The following is a 15687-nucleotide window of genomic DNA, read 5'->3' on the forward strand; positions in this document are numbered from 1 at the left end:
ATTTTTTTCCAGTTGTTTTCAATTAAGGAGCAGCAGTTGATTCCTTGTACGAGCTTGCAAGAGTGGGTGCTGGCAATTTGTATAATTTCCTTTTCTCAGAATATGCTGCTGGGTAAGTTCTGAATCGCTGACGTTATGTTGGAGCGTAGCCTCCACAAATTTTTTAAGACTGTAAAAAGAATATGAAGGAATACTGCGATAGGAGAGTGAGAAGGAACTTATGGCACATAGATATTACAAGTTTAAGCTGCAATTTGTCCCCTTAATTAACTGATATATCTCTGATAGACATTGTATATTGTTATAGTTATGCCCCCTTTATGTGTCTCAAATAAAAATCATTACATCAATGCACTGTATTCAAAATTCTCGCACCATGATTAAGGCGGAAGTTTTGGCTTGCTGATCTGTGGGAGCATCATGGAATGTTGTTCAAAGGCCGGTATTTTTAATGATCTGCTGAGAAGGCCAGGAAGAATACTTGCATTAGGGAAGCTTTTTGAAGAAGCCATTTTACTCCTGTAATATATGAGCCACAGGTATTAAATCAGAAAGTGCTGTGGGCAACTTTAGAGAGAATAAGATGCTGTTGTACTTGTCTACGGACAAAAATGTTAGACATTTTGAAGTCACCAGTAAAGTGAACAATCATGGGAAAGGGAGGAAACATAAGGTCGACACTGGAATGAAGGATTTGTTCCTTTCAAGATTCTTCCACTTTGGACGTAGCTCTTGCTTCCTTCTTCTCTACTTCTCTTTCTGCAAGCCAGACACAGAAATGGTTACGTCATTCCTAAAGGACATTTAGCATCGACTTTTGCCTATAAAATGCTTTTCTTCGTATGCTTACAGCAACAGGTAAGAGATAATTCCCGAAAGTAACAAACAAATGAGCAGCACTCCAATGAAAAGCTCAAGGCAGTATGAGGCGGAGTGCCGATACTTGTGTTCATTTTTCTCTGGTAACATTTCCTTAATCCAACTCCATAAAGAACTGGGTTTTGAATAGATATTATGCAGTGTTCATTCATTTCCGGACTTTTCCTTTTGAGATTTCCGTCACCATCATTTTGGATTGTCATTATGTTAGGAAACGGTGGAAGCGAGGGACAGAAGCTTGTAGAGATATTTTCCCGGAGGTCACAAGAACTCAAGGCCATTTGCCAGACCTACAGTGTTCTATATGGTCATGATCTTCTTCGGGTCATCTCGAGCAATCAAAAGAGCAGTGCATTTACTGTGAGTCTAGCTTGCTGAAGGACCAATTTCTTCTAATTGTGCAGTATAATGCTATTTTTTTTTTTGTTTGACAAATTAATCTTCCTTGTAAAGAGATTGGCTTATCTGCGCGTGAGTGATCCTCAGAGCCGTGATGCTGAGATTCTGAGAAGAGTACTTGTGGCGGGAAGCATCAATCTGGGCACACTGATTGAGATAACATGCACCCGTTCTTCGTCAGAGCTGCATTACATTAAGCAGCAATACTATTCTCGATATCAATCTGATCTTGAACTAGACATCTCCATGAAAGTCAGCAGCGGATTTAAGGAGGTGCACAACTATTATGAGGTACCTTTTGTAACTGACTAATTCCGCATGCAACTTCCTGAATGTTCTAGTTCTTTTTTTCCAGATACTAGCTGCAATATGCAAGTCATGTCGCAACCACACCCACAAAGCGGACACAAGCCTGGCCTTTTGTGATGCCAAGACTCTGTATGAATCCGTGGAGAGTGGGAGGACCATTGATCAGAAGACTATCATCTCACTCTTGAGCCAGCGAAACACTTCCCAAGTCAAAGCCATTCTACTTTCCTACAAGCAGCTATACGGGCACGAATTCTCCAAGCTGGTCAAGCAAAGCAAGTGTGGCCAATTCGGCCAGGATCTTCGAATAGTGATCAGATGCATTCAGAACCCAGAGAAGTTTTTCGCGAAACAGCTCAGGATGAGGAATGCCGACGCTAGAGAGATTCTCGTGCGAATCATAGTCACTCGCTCAGAGAAGGACATCAAAGACATAAACAGGGTCTTTTCAGCTAAAACGGGGAGCTCTCTCGAGTACCTTGTGAGAAGGGAATTTAACGGTGTCAAAGAGAAGGCCAGTGAAACTGTGGCAGCCATTTTACTCGAACTTATCAGGGGTTAGAAGGTTAAATGTAGAATTTATCGGGGTAAATCTCATAAGAATAGTAATGTCACTGGGATTAGATGTGTCATTGAAATTTAGGACCCGGCCACTGGACCATTTCTTCAATTGTTGCGATATTGAATTTAGCTGGGAAGTGTTTGTATAAATCTTGATATGCAAATGAAGAATGCAAAGACTATGTGATGTGTTAAAAAACATTGGCTTCCTTGATTCCAGAGTAGCTTTTTCTTCTTTTTCTTTTGCTTGAAGTGGATTAAAAAAAGTCCTAAGCAGTGCTAATTGTGAAATGCTATGCTAAACAAGAATTGGACAACTCTGTCAATTTGAAAGATGATAATGTTGGCAAAGTAGCTCATTTTAACTCGGAAGTAAACATCTGCAGGGTGTGCATTCTATATATATATATATGAAGAGTTATTTTCGAATTCGGTGTCTACCTCCAAATTTACTATAGTACCCTAATGGCTTATATGATTCTTGCAATAATAAAATCCAGAAGGATAACTTTATGCATTTTGACCGGGTTGTTTTTCTATTAGTGGATAGTTGCTTCCACTAAAACTACTATTGCATCAATAAATCTCGAAGCCATTGGCTACTTAAGTACCCACTTCTTTTCACCATATGATCATATTTTATAATTGACAGATTTAACAAAATCAACGTATGATATTAAAGTAACTTGTGAGAAATTAAAGTAATTTGTGTGACAAGATGATGTATCTCTTTAATTTTTTGTTAAAATAAAAGTTTACCTAAGTTTTATGGGGAAATTTTTAAGAATTATTTTTATATCCATCCATGCATGAAAAAATACTTATGCATTTACCATTGGATGGGTGACATGTGTGTTTGGAGTTAGTTGTGTAATCGAATTTTTCTACATATCAACAGCCCAATAATGTGTGTGTACATTCTTTTTTACACTGATAATGGACCAAACAAAAATTAAGTTTTTCATTCATAACTAGGAAAACATCTCCCCTCATCAATTGAACATGAGATCGGACAAAAAGATATCTGAAACCAGTATGCAATGAGGGCACTGCTCTTCCACAGATAATTTTCATCAAGGGCAATTTCGTCTCTTTAACTAAAATGCGGTGTACCCAGCCACCGTGGCTGTGGAAATAGCCTCCCCAATGAAATAAAACCCAAAACGACTAGCCTGGGAGAACAGCTAGAGGTCCGACAGAGACCGAGAGAAGTGAGAATGAGCTTGGCACTTCTTCAAGGCTATTCTTCCGCAGAAGAAGAAGAAGCGGACGACCCAATTCGCTTCCCCAATTCCTCCGAGGAGGACGGCGACGACGAGCGTCCCCGCCGCCCTTTCAACGCCGGCTCCGCCCCCTTCGATGTGCCCAAGCCGGGCCTTCCTTCTGCTTTCGATGCCTTCTCCGAGGTAAACCGGCTTTCCGTACCCCGAGTTTTTCTCTGTGTTGTTCGCCTTGGTTTCGTGTTCGGGAAGAGTGAAAATTTGTTTTGCGTTAGGGTTCTTGTTGGTCACCCAGACGGTATGGAAAGGGACTGGAAATTGATATTGTGATCTGTGGAATCCAAATTTATGCTATGCTTTTCTGGGCTGAGAACGACATTACATAGCTGCAAGTTTTGATTTTTTTCTCTTTGGGAATCGTTTACAGTGTACCCATTTTCGCATAGAGGGTGGCAATGGGTAATTATCAATGAAATGAGCCGTTTTGAGTTGCTGTGTGGTTGAATTTCCTGAGTTGCTGCATCGTGAGAGACTAAGACTGAATAGGGGCTTAACTTTACCCTCTTGGAGTTGGATGTTGAGGTGATTTCTTCGACTGCAGCTAATTAATTGAATTTCGCAATGTTTGTATTCTTTGTTGCTAATTGAATAACAGCAGCATCAGCAAATGTGCGGTAAGTCCTCTTTCATTGGACCTTGGACTTTGGAATTGGTGGAAATTGAGGAATAGAGACATTCGGCAATCGCCGTTAGTCTGGACTTTTTCGAAAATACTATCAATATGGAAATTGTTCAGGTCCTAGTTTGATGTGCTTAGCCTGATAGCGTGAACAATCACCAGTCCATTTTATGGAATCTCAACTTTCTTTGAAAGTTTTCTTTTACTTCCTGCTTCGGTGATATCCAACTTTAGGAGTTTCATGTATCCAATGTGGATGTTTTTAGTAGAAGGGAGGTCTCAAATTTTCCACCATTGGTTCTCTTGTGGCTAATGGAGATTGTAGGACCGCCAGAGTTTCTTAATAATAGTGTGGAAGAGCAGCCTTCGGCAAAAGAGATCGAGCAGCAAAGGCATGGCAGGCGTAAGAGAAGTAGAGATAAAAAAGATATGCCTGTTGGTAAGACTGCAACTGAAAAATGCATCCTGATGTCATATTTTTCTCGCTTTTGATTACTCTATAATTTCCTACGTGATTGAGATCATTTATCGTGACTATTGATGAGTTCAAATGACAGAACGATTCTTTCTATTAGCAGAAACAAAACAACCCATCACCCCCCCAAAAAAAAAAAAACAAAAAGTCGTTCCTCATTCCTCCTTTACAAGGGCAGGGCCTGAACACAGACACTTATGTGCACAACTTAAACTTAAAGTAACATTCTTGGTTAGTTGCTTTAGTTTATTTTCAGACCCAATAATACTTGAAGGGCCCTATTGTTGCACCTCAAGTGTTTCATGACACTCCTGTTATGTAGAGATATTGTGTGTAGATGGTATTCAATTATTCAAAGGCAATTGGCTACCGACCCTCATACACATGTGTGCACTAGCGGAAGTAAGATTTTTTCTATTGTTTGTAGTTTAAGTTCCTTTTGAGGCCATATAAGTGCTTTAACTTATATTCACGCTTATCTCATAAGGAGAAAAGTGTTATCTGAATACCATATTCGACTCTATAGGCAATTGATAAAGCATGAAAAGTAAGCACTTACAAACAGCTTTTGTATAAGTTGGTGAAGGTTTGTACTTAAAGGAGCCAGTGTCAAAACAATAGTAAAGCCCTTGACCATGAGTTATATGACTACCCGCAGGTGCTGTCTTGGAATCTAAACCTCAGTTGGTTGGTATCCATGAACGTGTAAGAAGTGATATCGAGGGTAGCCAACCTCCAACAGCATCTGTTTCAACCACGGTAAAAGATGGTAAGCGTGTGGCAACTGCAACAAATCCAAACGCAGAGGATGCTGCAGAACTATTGAGGTAAATACATTTCATCTTGCATTCCCTATGGACACAGCTAAAGTAGTGAGCTCTTTGGCATCTGTTTTGCAGATTTACTTAGTCCCTCACCTTTCTTTCCTGTCTGCAGAATGTGTTTGCAGTGTGGTATACCCAAAACATACTCGAGTGCACGAGGAATTGTATGCCCGGTATGTGGAGATCGTCCTCCCACCGACCCGGACAAAGAGCCGAAAAAGAAGGGATCTGCCATAAAAGATAAGGAGAAGAGTAAGAGGATGAAGGGTCAGTCTTCTCACGCCACTTGGAAAAGCGAAACTGAGATGCAGCTCCGGCAGCAGTTTGATTAGTGAAAGAACCCGCCTTTTCCGTTAGTTTGCCTTTGACCATGTACGATACGTTTTTTGGTCAAAGTATAATTGTATTCTTAGAGATCTCATGGCTGCTCGTCATTTAAGAGTTGTTATAAATGAGACAGGGCAATGTAGTTGTGGACTTGGTTAAGAGCTATCGGCAAACATGCCTCGCCAAAAGATTTGTCAGCTTTGATGATGCGCCTTAGCTTCACAAATGAACTCTGAAAGTACTCACATTTTCTCGCTCTTGATGTCGGTATTTGCCATGCCTCGCCAAAGGAACATTGCTAATTTATGAAGTAGGTAAATTTGATGATGGGATAGTATACTTGAGGTATAAATATTGTATGGTAAGTTCTTGGTCCATATCAATAAGTTTCAGCCAATAAGAATGGATATTACCTTTAATATTAAAAGGGTCCAAATTGTCAAATAAAGTTAGCATATCTAGACGTGGGAGAGGAGATACTATTAAGAGGAACATTAGCAAACATGTGGCTAAGCTTCGGATTTGTATGCTGTTCTTGGTAGAAAGCTCTCGTTTGATGCCGCTCAGGCCCATGAGTTATGGGCCCACGACGAGCCCAATTAGTTCAAACCGATGCTGTCACAATATAGCGAACGTGATGCCTCTGCCTCTTCTTCTCACGGTGGCGTGATTCTCGACTTTGAGAGAAGTTGCAGAGAATCGGCGATGGAGGAGAAGGGGAAAGGGAGCGAGAGATGGGGCGGGGCGATCGCGAATCTGACCGAGATGTCTTCGAATCTTGAATCCCTCCAGAGGCTCCTCTTGAAGAAAGCCGTCTTCGTCGACGAGGAGACCTTTGCCCGAGCTTCCCTCACCGCCGAACAAGCCCGTACCATCAAGGTTTTCGCTCCTTAGTCGATCGTGTCATTTCATGCTCGTGTTGTTTCCTCTTAGTCAATCGAGTGTCAAAACCGATGAATTGAATCGTGGGTTTGACTCTTTGAGCGATCACTTCCAATCTAATGCGTTTATGTGGGTGATGATTGCATTTTCGTCAATCAAAACCCCCCAATTCAGTTGCTTATTTGAGCACGCTGTCCTCAATTGAGAACGACCCGATTATTGTTTATGATTGCTTGATTGATCATTTAGGTTCTAGATTGGTGGGAGATGGCTTGGCAGTATAATTCGCATAGGAATCAAATGCTTGACTTCCGTGAAGTTTCTGCTCTTAGTCCAAGGAATCTAACAGTGAAAGTTTCCTGATTAGCTGATAAGGTGAAGGCAATCAGGAAGAGATTTCATCATTTTACATCTGAGGGCCCCGTGTTCGAGTAAAATTTTCCAGCTCGAGATCACGAATTACTCCCGGCAATGGTCATTGAGTAGTTCTTGTTCAATTTAGCATGCTCATGCTACCTGTTTCTTTCATGTTGGTCAGATCTAAGCGTGAAAACGTAAAGACGCACTTCAAGTTGAGAAACTTCGACCACGTCTCCCCATTAGGCAATAAATTGGCTGCTGTAACTCGTTTGATTGCTTACTTTGTTGGATTTTGTCGAGCGAGATACATTGTTTACTTCAATGGGCAAACTGTGCCTTCATGATCTTGAAGAGCTTGTGGTCTCTGCTTTCTTTTACTTTTTGCGCTATTGCCGTCGAGTTAAATACCACTGAGGCACTATCATATTAAATGTTCCTTCTCTCTCTAATGCTAGATTCTTCAACAAAGGGTCGAGACCTTGGAAAGAGAGCTTGATGCGGCTATTACAGCCGCTGCTCGTGCTCGATCAGAGAAAAGGCAGGCCGAGGCTGCACAAAAAGCCGCAGAATTGCGTACTCAGGAAATCACAAGAGAACTTGAGAACACCACGAGTAAGTTTACTGATAGTGACATTTTCTCAGTTCGTCATAATGTCATGTTAGGCATAAGATGTCGGAGTTTAGGCAAGATTGCAGCACGAGGGATCATCACAAGCTTACATAATAGCGATCTTAAGTCACATTTCTTTACTAGAATTGGCTGGTTAACGCGGAATTATGTCACTGAAAACAGCATCATGCCTGAAATTACCGTAACTGATATGTAATTTACATGACCATATGTTTGATTCAGAGGTATTTGAGCTTCACATGGAGGAGCTGCGGGCAAAGCAAGAAGAGATTGACAAACGCGATAGAGATGTCAAACTCCTGGAAGCCATAATTCAGACGCTCGGTGGGAAAGAGTCTAGTTCTACCAGGGTATAAAGCTTCGGTTCTAGTCATAAGTTGTAGCATTACTGTATAGTGTACAATTGCTACGTTTTCGTCTTTTATTTCTTTTGCCGTAATTTCGATTCAGCGGCTAATCAGTTGAAGAACTTTATCCTTACAAGATTGAATTTTGAGATGGGGTGTTTTCCGACCTCTGTATGATTGTTCCTAGCAGCTTTCTTTGAGTCGCCTTGCTTTCAGAGAAAGAACTTCTCCTAGGACTTGTTTCTCTTTTAAGGTACTCTTGCAAATCCTAGTTTGCAAGAGGAATAATGACTCAAACAATTCATAAATTTTGGCTAAATGTGCAATATGATTATTGAAGTTTTAATTTGTTTAATGTAATATCTAAACTTTAGCCTAATGTTTAAAGTGGTCTTTTTAGTTTGTTTAATGTGGTTGCTAGACTTTTGGTGTATCTTGAATTTAGTTCTTGAATTATATGAAAATGTTCAATATAGTCATTGAACTTGAATTAATGAAACTACTACATTGGGCATTTCTATATGGTTCAGGGATTAAATTGAAATGTACTAAAAGTTCAAGAAAGACGTTAAACGAATTAAAAGTTTCGGGACTATATTGCTATTAGGTCAAAATTCATGGACTATTTGTGTCATTTTCCCTTCACAATAGACTAGTCCGAAGAGTGAGTTTTGCATGCCTTCTCGAGTTAGATGGAATTGCAAGCTTATCCTCGAGGTGTTAATTGCAAATGCCAAAGCAAATCACTCGAACAAAACCTAACCATACGTACGCGGCGTTAATTGCAAATGCCAAAGCAAATCACTCGAAAAAAACCTAACCATACGTACACGGCCTTCGATTTTTCCAATTGTCCACATTTGCGATTTTGTAAAGTCGCGATGACATCCACGATTACTTACATTGATCAATATGGAAAAAGAGGTTCATAGATCATAACTAATGCTATCAAAAATGAATGAACAAAACTTACCTAGACATAATTTTTTAGATTTACCTGAGGGACATGCCTCAAAATACCAAAACGCCAAAAGTAGGACCGTTTGTATATCGATGAAAATAGGAATAATGACATAAATTATCTTTGAATTTTTGCTAAATGTATGCAATATGGTCCATAAAATTTCGATTTATTTAATGCGATTCTTAAATTTTAGCTTAATGTGTAATGTGGTCTCTGAATTTAATCCCTAAATTATATTAAAAAGTTCAATATTGTTATTTCATTAATTCAAATTCAGGGATAATATTGGATATTTTTATATAATTTAGGCACTAAATTGGACATGTATCAAAATGCTATGGATTATATTTAATAAATTAAAAATTTATGGACTATATTACTTATTACGCGAAAATTCTCACGAAAATACGAGTACCCAAGTCGGCGACTTCGGGCACACGAGCAATACCAACACGCAGAGACGCCATCTCTCTCTCTCTCTCTCTCTCTCTCTCTGGGGAAGCTACACCGGTGCACTGAGATTTCAGCTTCAATGGAAGGGAGTTCGTCGCGTCCCAGCCGCAAGCGCCCTTTCTTCGAGGACGATCCCGACTCCACCAAACCCCCCTCGTAACTATCTCCAATCCCTTTTCTTCTTCTTCTTCTTCTTCTTCTTCTTGCTAAGACCCTGATCCTTCTGATCGTGTTTTCGGCTGACCGCGCGCGGCGTCGTTTGAATGGAATGGACAGGCAGAAGAGGGTGCGGTTCCCCAAGGGCAAGAAGGTGAAGCCAGGGGACGAAGCCGCCGTCCGGCTCCCCGTGGTGGAAGAGGAGGTGCCTAGCGATGCGAGGGACGCTCGGCTGGCCGCGAAGGAGCGCGCGAGCCGCCGCAACCAAATCACGGCCGAGCTCCTCGGCGAGGATAGCAGGGGCATTGCCAACGACATCTCTTCCGCTGAAGTGGCTTATGAGGTTGGCCTTCTCGTTTCCCCAACTTTTTTGAGCATGTTCTGTAGCCCCTTTGGGGTTCAATCGCGGTATTGTGTTGTCCGATTGATTCCTCAATCTGGTTAGGAGCTTTAGCAGTGCAAGTGCATAGTATTCGGAAAATTTTTGTTCGTTTGTAAGTTTGGATTGTGGTGAAATAGGGCTGTTTAATGGCTTTTTCTGAGCTTTCTGTAATTTCATAGCTTGTGTCGGTATATCAGTAGTTAGCTTGCTTTTAAGAGGTGGCTTGGTTGTTCATGTGTATGCATGCAAGATTTAATATACATTGACCTCGTCTATGTGAATGAGATTTTCTCTTTCAGTGTTTGATTGTGATCTGGTGCCTTCGTCTTTGAGTGTTTTGTGTGTTGAAGACTTTGTTAGAGCACCCGTTTTTTTTTTTTGGGGGGGGGTTTTCTGAGCTACTTTCTTGTGCATACTTACAGCTTTTTGTGGGTAAAAGAATTGGTGCACTATTGCTGCATCTCGAACATAGCAATGTGAAGCCACTTGCCTTTATTTTGTCCTCAGTTATGAAATTTATTGCACCTGCGTTATGCTTGAATACATTTCTTACTGGGGCTTGGGACCGTTTACTACTGTCAAAGATGACAGCCAGACATTGTACTGTTCAAGGGGAGAAAGGGTCATTCGTTGATTATTCGATTCTCAGGACAATGAAAATTTTGTAGAAGATGGGATTCAGATAGAACCTTTCAATTTGAATAAAGAGAGGGAAGAAGGCTATTTTGATGCGGACGGAAACTTTGTAGAATATGTCAACGAAAATGAAATCAAGGTATAGTATTCTTTTTAGCAGTCCTTTTACAATTTCCTAGAGACTAGAGTTTCTATTGGGCTCTTATCATGCCTGCAGGATGCATGGCTTGACAGTGTTGAAGCATTTACAAGCGTGGCTTCTAGAAGCTCGGTTCTAACACCTGCTGAAGAAGATACTCGTGAATTGTCGTCTGATGATATTGGAAAGATGAAGAGACGGATTGCCGACGTGCTTGAGCCAGGAGAAACAGTAAGCTTCCATTTTAGTAAATTTCAGATAAAAGCTACGGAGCTTATCTCTCTCTCTCTTTTTTGTCTTAAAACCCATAGATAAAAACATGAATGGTGTTTGACAAGATAAAAGATTTCGAAGCAGGAAATGGAGATTTGAATAAATGGGCAACCACTTCAATGGTCCTTTGTCAGTGAGAGGTGGGGAGAGGTGGAAGGAGGTGGGAGGGGGGGAAGAGAGAAGTAGTGGGCGGTTTAAGAATGCTATTTCTTTCCGTTGCTTGGTCTGGAATATAATGAATCAGACAATCACAACTATCTCTGGACATGATTTTTCACATATTGATCTGTTTTGGAGAGAGAATAATGTCTAACATTGGTGGATATATACTTGACTTAAGTTAAGCTGTGTTGTTACCATTGCTAATGCAACTATAGCTTGCATAATTTAGTGGTACCGCAATCTGTTTGGGTTCTTATCCCTGTTTTAATCTTCAATGTGGTTCTGGTGTTATGCAAGTCAATATGCTTTTCTTTGTTCCTTATCTAGAGAATGCGGTCTTAAATGAAGTGCGAATTGACTGGTTTTACCTTTACCTTGATGCCTTAAGGCTGTCAATGAAACCATAACTTGTCACTTCAGTTTCTCTGTAGTTGTTTCAGCGAATTCTCTGACCATGCCAAAAGCCATTTAGATCATTTCAGACTATGGGGTTTGAGTATAAGTTTGCAATGAGGAGAATTGCATTCAGAATAAATGACTCTGAAAATTTAGAGATGGATTTGTCATTGGCATTAAGGTCTTTGCCCAGTGCAGACATGTAACTTATATTGACACGCGAAAAGTTGTTTTGCCTAAATCCAAGCATCATATTGAAGGCCTTCTGTAGCCTGCTTATTTAGGTGGTGCTGTCTGCATACATGCTTGTGTGGTTGTGGGATATGTTGAGATGATTTACTGCCTTTGATTAGGTACTACATGCATTGAGACGGTTGAAGGGATCCTCAAGTAATCGGAAGGAGAAGATGTCAGCTGAGACTAAACATCTATTTGACCAGCTCACGGAAGATGCAGTGACGCTTATGGAGAATGGTGAATACAGTTAAGTCATCATCATTGTGTCAAGATTTGTTGAAATGCTACATAGATATACCTTTTGCTTGTTAACTTACTACCTTCATATTATGTGGCAGATGTGTACCATGAGACACGAGAGGTTTTTGAACGAGAGGCAGGTAGTCCATTTACTTTAATGCTTTGCCTTCTCCGTTATATATTCTCACCTTACGTCATTCATAGATTTTGATCATTCTGGACACACATGACAGTCTTGGAGATTTGGGCAGCTCATTGCTTGAGAGAGCTAATAGTATAAATTTGATAATGGAATGGGAAAGGTTACACTGCAGCCAGGCAGCTGGCGAGCATTGATGAGTCTTTGAATTGCCCACATGTCATCTTACATCAGATACACATGAACAAGACACAACCCTAATTCTCAGATTCTCTCTCCCCTTAGCCAAAGAGCCCACCATCAAAGATGCTGTCAAATAGACTCCAATTGCCGCCCCTTGCCCGCAACCGCTGCTTCCGCCACAGTTGAAGACGCTGTTGTCACTTCAAGATCTGAGCCACCGCCTCTGTTGCCATAGGGGGGCTCTGTTGATGACGACAAAGACAATCAACATTGTCTCTGTCGCCGTTAACAGAGCCAGGCCTGGCTCCGCCCTTTTCAAAGAGCCAGATTTGGCTCGGTCGAGCCTCAGCATACATCGACCGAGACAGTTCTAGCTTATGTCCATGACGGGTCCAGAGATGCGCGCACAGTCATGGGTGGTGGAGGTGGCGGCGTGATGGCGGCATAGTTGCAGCGAAAGTATGTGGGGCTGTGGGGCACCGGCTATGGTGGCTGAGGGTACACAGCAACAGATTTTTTTTGGAAGCAACAGATGCTTTGGCTAAGCATCAGCCCTCTTGCCCTGGAGGCGAACTTATTATTCATGCTAATGATAGGCGCAAACTGACGTATTCATATGATGGTTCCTCAATTTTTCATGAGCTGCGAAATTTTTGGTGGTCATTGATCTTTATATAGTTTAATATCTTTATTTCAATTTTTCATGGGCTGCCTTTTTCACTTCAGGTGAAGAGTAAATTTTTCCTTTCTTTTGGAATTATATGAATCATGAGTGTGACATTTAATCCTTTTGCTCCGTGGCTTCCTTCACCTTGTTTCACTGTTCAAATACGGATTATGTTATGTCTAAATGTAAATGCAAGCTTGCAAATTCCTGTGGATTTACTTTACTTATTCACAGTTTTCTTCCCACTACTTTCTCAGAAGGATACGAGAGATTGGCTTGGGCCAGGAAGGGGGGCACAGCCATAGCTGCAGGCAATGGGACAGATAAAAGTTTTGAAATGAATCTCTTATCTGAAGGAACAGATACTGGTTTGGCTTCTGGTCACAACACTGCTGCTGCTGGAACTTCAGAACCTGATGCGTCGACCTTAGATGGCGGTGCTGAAGAGTTTGATATGTTTGCGGAAGATGATGAGCAACCTACTACAAATAAATCACCTGAAGAGATTGATCATATTCCTCATGGAGACAATGTGGTTCCTCAACCATCATTGAGTGTTGACAATGCAAATCCTGGGAGTAAGCTTAATTTGCATGAGCTTCTTGAATTGGTGGAAGAAGTGCTTTTATGCTTTGTGTTTTTACTCATACAGTGTTTACTGCTAACTCTGCAGCTGGAGAGTCACAGAGTGATTATGTCTATGACGAGTCTTCTGGGTACTCGCTTCTTCCCTCTATTCATGTCCACGCTCCATTTGTCTATATGTGTAAGAAACCCTCAGACATGCACGTGCACTCACTTGCTCGTGCACTGGTGACTTTAAGCCTAGACGGGTCCGGCCTGTTAAACTGGCTGAAATGGGACCCTGACCATGGTCCAGTGCAGTTTTTACTTAATATCTGGAGTGGTCAAGAAAGGTACAAACTTGGTGGGTGAACCGGTCTGTTGAACCGGGTTTGACTAGTATTTAGCTCCAAAAAAGTATATGCAAGAGGCGCCTGGGAATTGAACCCTTGACCTCCAGCATGCAGCCCTAACCCAACTGAGCTAGGCGCTTGTGTTTTTTCAATGGCTTTAATAAACATAATAACTCAGTTGTAGATTGGGTGAATCATCAACCCAGCGGTTGAACCGGAAGCCAGACCGTTTCATTGACCAGCCCGGTTTAAAAACACTGAACAAACATAATGGAGACATATATAACACAAAAGCAGGCACCTCTGCTTGAGGGTGTTGATGGGTTGGTTGAGGATTGAGAAGCAATTGGTGCTCCTTTGGATTTAACTTTATCCTTTCTATCCTACCATAATTCTATCAGCCTTTATCTTATACTACTTGGACCTGGAATTTGAGTTTGAACATATCTGACCGTCTGGGTGCTTAAAGCAAACTGAAGTTGCAGCTTAGGAATTCAGTCAACCGTCGGTGTCATTTGGTCTGATCTGTTATATTTTCTTTCAGGTACTATTACAGTAGCAGTTTGGGGTATTATTATGACCCATCTACTAGGCTTTATTGCTCCGCAGCTTCTGGACAATGGTAATTTTGTTATTGATATCTCTACAATTGTTGATTAACCAATGTCCTTGAGTTTTATGATTTTACATGCTTATTGTTCTGGGGTTATCCATTTATACCATCATTATTTGTGTTGTGTCTCATAAGATAAAGCAAATAAAATAGAATGGAGGGTCTAATTCTGATCAAATTGAGTAAAGCTATGGAAGGGCTGTAATTCCTGCAGGTCACTGTTATCTGATGTTAACCCCAGTAAAATAAGTTGACTTTACATTGTTTCCAAAGCAAAAGATAGTTAGATTCATTGGTTGCCTTGCTCCTTAAATTGTCTTCTTTTGACCTCTATTACACACTTATCACATGCAAGTGCCCTTGTCACAAAAAAATGAGAAGTCCCTTATAAACCTAGAAGTTGTACACTTTTCTTGTGGGTACTATAGGAAATATATTAAAGGAGATCGAAGTTTCGTTGAATTGCATCTTGTTGCGTGTATGTAGATCCATTGTGCATACAAAGCACCCGTGCACATGAGATGGGCATTAATGCTCCGCTCCCATTTTCATTTTTTACGTATTTCCTGGTCTATTATGTAATCATCGAAGTGCAGTTGAAAAAGGATGTAGTCATGAAACCAAGTGCCTTTTTGCAATCTATTTTTCATTTGGTGTCAGAACACTCTCATTAAGTTTTCACTGATATTAGTGTAGTACCGGTACAACCACGGTTAGTTTATATGGTATACTTGAAATTAGATGATTCACTTGTGCGCTTTTATACAGGTACGCATTTAACGAGGAAACTGGAACATATGAAGAAGTCCAGGCGGATGTATCCAATACAAGCTAATATAAGGACAGTTTTGTGGTTGTCGGTGGGACCTTATCTGATTAAACGGGGCAAGAGAGTGAGACTTGCTGGTGAAGAAGAACATCGATAGATGGTTTTCTGTCAGTAATGCTAGGTATACTGAGCTTGCTGTACAAAATTGTCATACCAAGAGATGCATTATGCTGTTCTGCGTTAATTAGGTTGCTTTTGAAGCAAGTCGGCATATTTTACTCTGCACCCAAATACTAACCAAAACTGCTGGCATGCTTGAGCTTGCTTAGTTTGATGCACGTGGCCTAATTGCCTGTTCTTCACATTCCGAACTCATTGTTATATTGTCTATTAACTATTGGAGAGTTGTTGATCGAGATGTGCATCTTAGGTACCACCTTGTCTTGTCAGAATTGAATTGATGAGCTA

At 40.9% G+C, this 15687-nt stretch overlaps 4 protein-coding genes across 7 annotated transcripts; all 4 read left to right on the plus strand.

The window, feature by feature from the left end:
• The first annotated feature begins 33 nt into the window (after window positions 1-33).
• LOC115665678 (annexin Gh1-like) lies at window positions 34-2362 on the plus strand. 2 transcript variants are annotated; one of them, XM_030587530.2, is made up of 4 exons: window positions 34-962; window positions 1091-1239; window positions 1333-1551; window positions 1634-2362. In XM_030587530.2, exons 1-4 carry the CDS (start codon window positions 890-892, stop codon window positions 2147-2149), a joined length of 957 nt encoding a protein of 318 aa, XP_030443390.1. In that variant the 5' UTR covers window positions 34-889; the 3' UTR covers window positions 2150-2362. The 2 variants fall into 2 exon arrangements, with proteins under 2 accessions (XP_030443390.1, XP_056163344.1); XM_056307369.1 differs by having other exon boundaries at window positions 34-1239.
• Window positions 2363-3312: 950 nt separating this feature from the next.
• LOC115679645 (uncharacterized) lies at window positions 3313-5832 on the plus strand. Of its 3 annotated transcripts, XM_056307358.1 has the most exons (5): window positions 3313-3554; window positions 4366-4486; window positions 5181-5349; window positions 5459-5718; window positions 5807-5832. In XM_056307358.1, exons 1-4 carry the CDS (start codon window positions 3366-3368, stop codon window positions 5676-5678), a joined length of 699 nt encoding a protein of 232 aa, XP_056163333.1. In that variant the 5' UTR covers window positions 3313-3365; the 3' UTR covers window positions 5679-5718; window positions 5807-5832. The 3 variants fall into 3 exon arrangements, with proteins under 3 accessions (XP_056163333.1, XP_056163332.1, XP_056163334.1); XM_056307357.1 differs by having other exon boundaries at window positions 5459-5832; XM_056307359.1 differs by having other exon boundaries at window positions 3528-3554; window positions 4314-4486; window positions 5459-5832.
• A 443-nt stretch (window positions 5833-6275) lies between these two features.
• LOC115679646 (uncharacterized) lies at window positions 6276-8248 on the plus strand. The gene is made up of 3 exons (XM_030603286.2): window positions 6276-6552; window positions 7371-7527; window positions 7769-8248. Exons 1-3 carry the CDS (start codon window positions 6286-6288, stop codon window positions 7900-7902), a joined length of 558 nt encoding a protein of 185 aa, XP_030459146.2. The 5' UTR covers window positions 6276-6285; the 3' UTR covers window positions 7903-8248.
• Window positions 8249-9281: 1033 nt separating this feature from the next.
• LOC115679643 (SUPPRESSOR OF ABI3-5) lies at window positions 9282-15635 on the plus strand. Its single transcript, XM_030603283.2, has 10 exons — window positions 9282-9466; window positions 9587-9809; window positions 10498-10623; window positions 10702-10854; window positions 11808-11937; window positions 12030-12071; window positions 13178-13498; window positions 13594-13636; window positions 14382-14459; window positions 15219-15635. The coding sequence occupies exons 1-10, from the start codon at window positions 9390-9392 to the stop codon at window positions 15283-15285; spliced, it is 1260 nt and encodes a 419-aa protein (XP_030459143.2). The 5' UTR covers window positions 9282-9389; the 3' UTR covers window positions 15286-15635.
• The last annotated feature ends 52 nt before the right edge of the window (window positions 15636-15687 follow it).

Source organism: Syzygium oleosum, unplaced genomic scaffold (assembly GCF_021117445.2).
Source record: "Syzygium oleosum isolate NSW1041296 unplaced genomic scaffold, Sole_v2.1 Sole_v2.52, whole genome shotgun sequence".
In the NCBI taxonomy this organism is placed as follows: Eukaryota; Viridiplantae; Streptophyta; class Magnoliopsida; order Myrtales; family Myrtaceae; genus Syzygium; species Syzygium oleosum.

Coding starts and splice junctions, on each gene's coding strand:
- LOC115679643 (XM_030603283.2), top strand. CDS start 9,390: ATGGAAGGGAGTTCGTCGCGTCCCAGCCGCAAGCGCCCTTTCTTCGAG. Junction 9,467..9,586: donor GACTCCACCAAACCCCCCTC/GTAACTATCTCC, acceptor TGGAATGGACAG/GCAGAAGAGGGTGCGGTTCC. Junction 11,938..12,029: donor TATGGAGAATGGTGAATACA/GTTAAGTCATCA, acceptor ATTATGTGGCAG/ATGTGTACCATGAGACACGA.
- LOC115665678 (XM_056307369.1), top strand. CDS start 1,015: ATGCAGTGTTCATTCATTTCCGGACTTTTCCTTTTGAGATTTCCGTCA. Junction 1,240..1,332: donor AAAAGAGCAGTGCATTTACT/GTGAGTCTAGCT, acceptor TTCCTTGTAAAG/AGATTGGCTTATCTGCGCGT. Junction 1,552..1,633: donor TCAGCAGCGGATTTAAGGAG/GTGCACAACTAT, acceptor CTTTTTTTCCAG/ATACTAGCTGCAATATGCAA.
- LOC115679645 (XM_056307357.1), top strand. CDS start 3,366: ATGAGCTTGGCACTTCTTCAAGGCTATTCTTCCGCAGAAGAAGAAGAA. Junction 4,487..5,180: donor TAAAAAAGATATGCCTGTTG/GTAAGACTGCAA, acceptor GACTACCCGCAG/GTGCTGTCTTGGAATCTAAA. Junction 5,350..5,458: donor GATGCTGCAGAACTATTGAG/GTAAATACATTT, acceptor TCCTGTCTGCAG/AATGTGTTTGCAGTGTGGTA.
- LOC115679646 (XM_030603286.2), top strand. CDS start 6,286: ATGCTGTCACAATATAGCGAACGTGATGCCTCTGCCTCTTCTTCTCAC. Junction 6,553..7,370: donor AACAAGCCCGTACCATCAAG/GTTTTCGCTCCT, acceptor CTCTAATGCTAG/ATTCTTCAACAAAGGGTCGA. Junction 7,528..7,768: donor AGAACTTGAGAACACCACGA/GTAAGTTTACTG, acceptor TGTTTGATTCAG/AGGTATTTGAGCTTCACATG.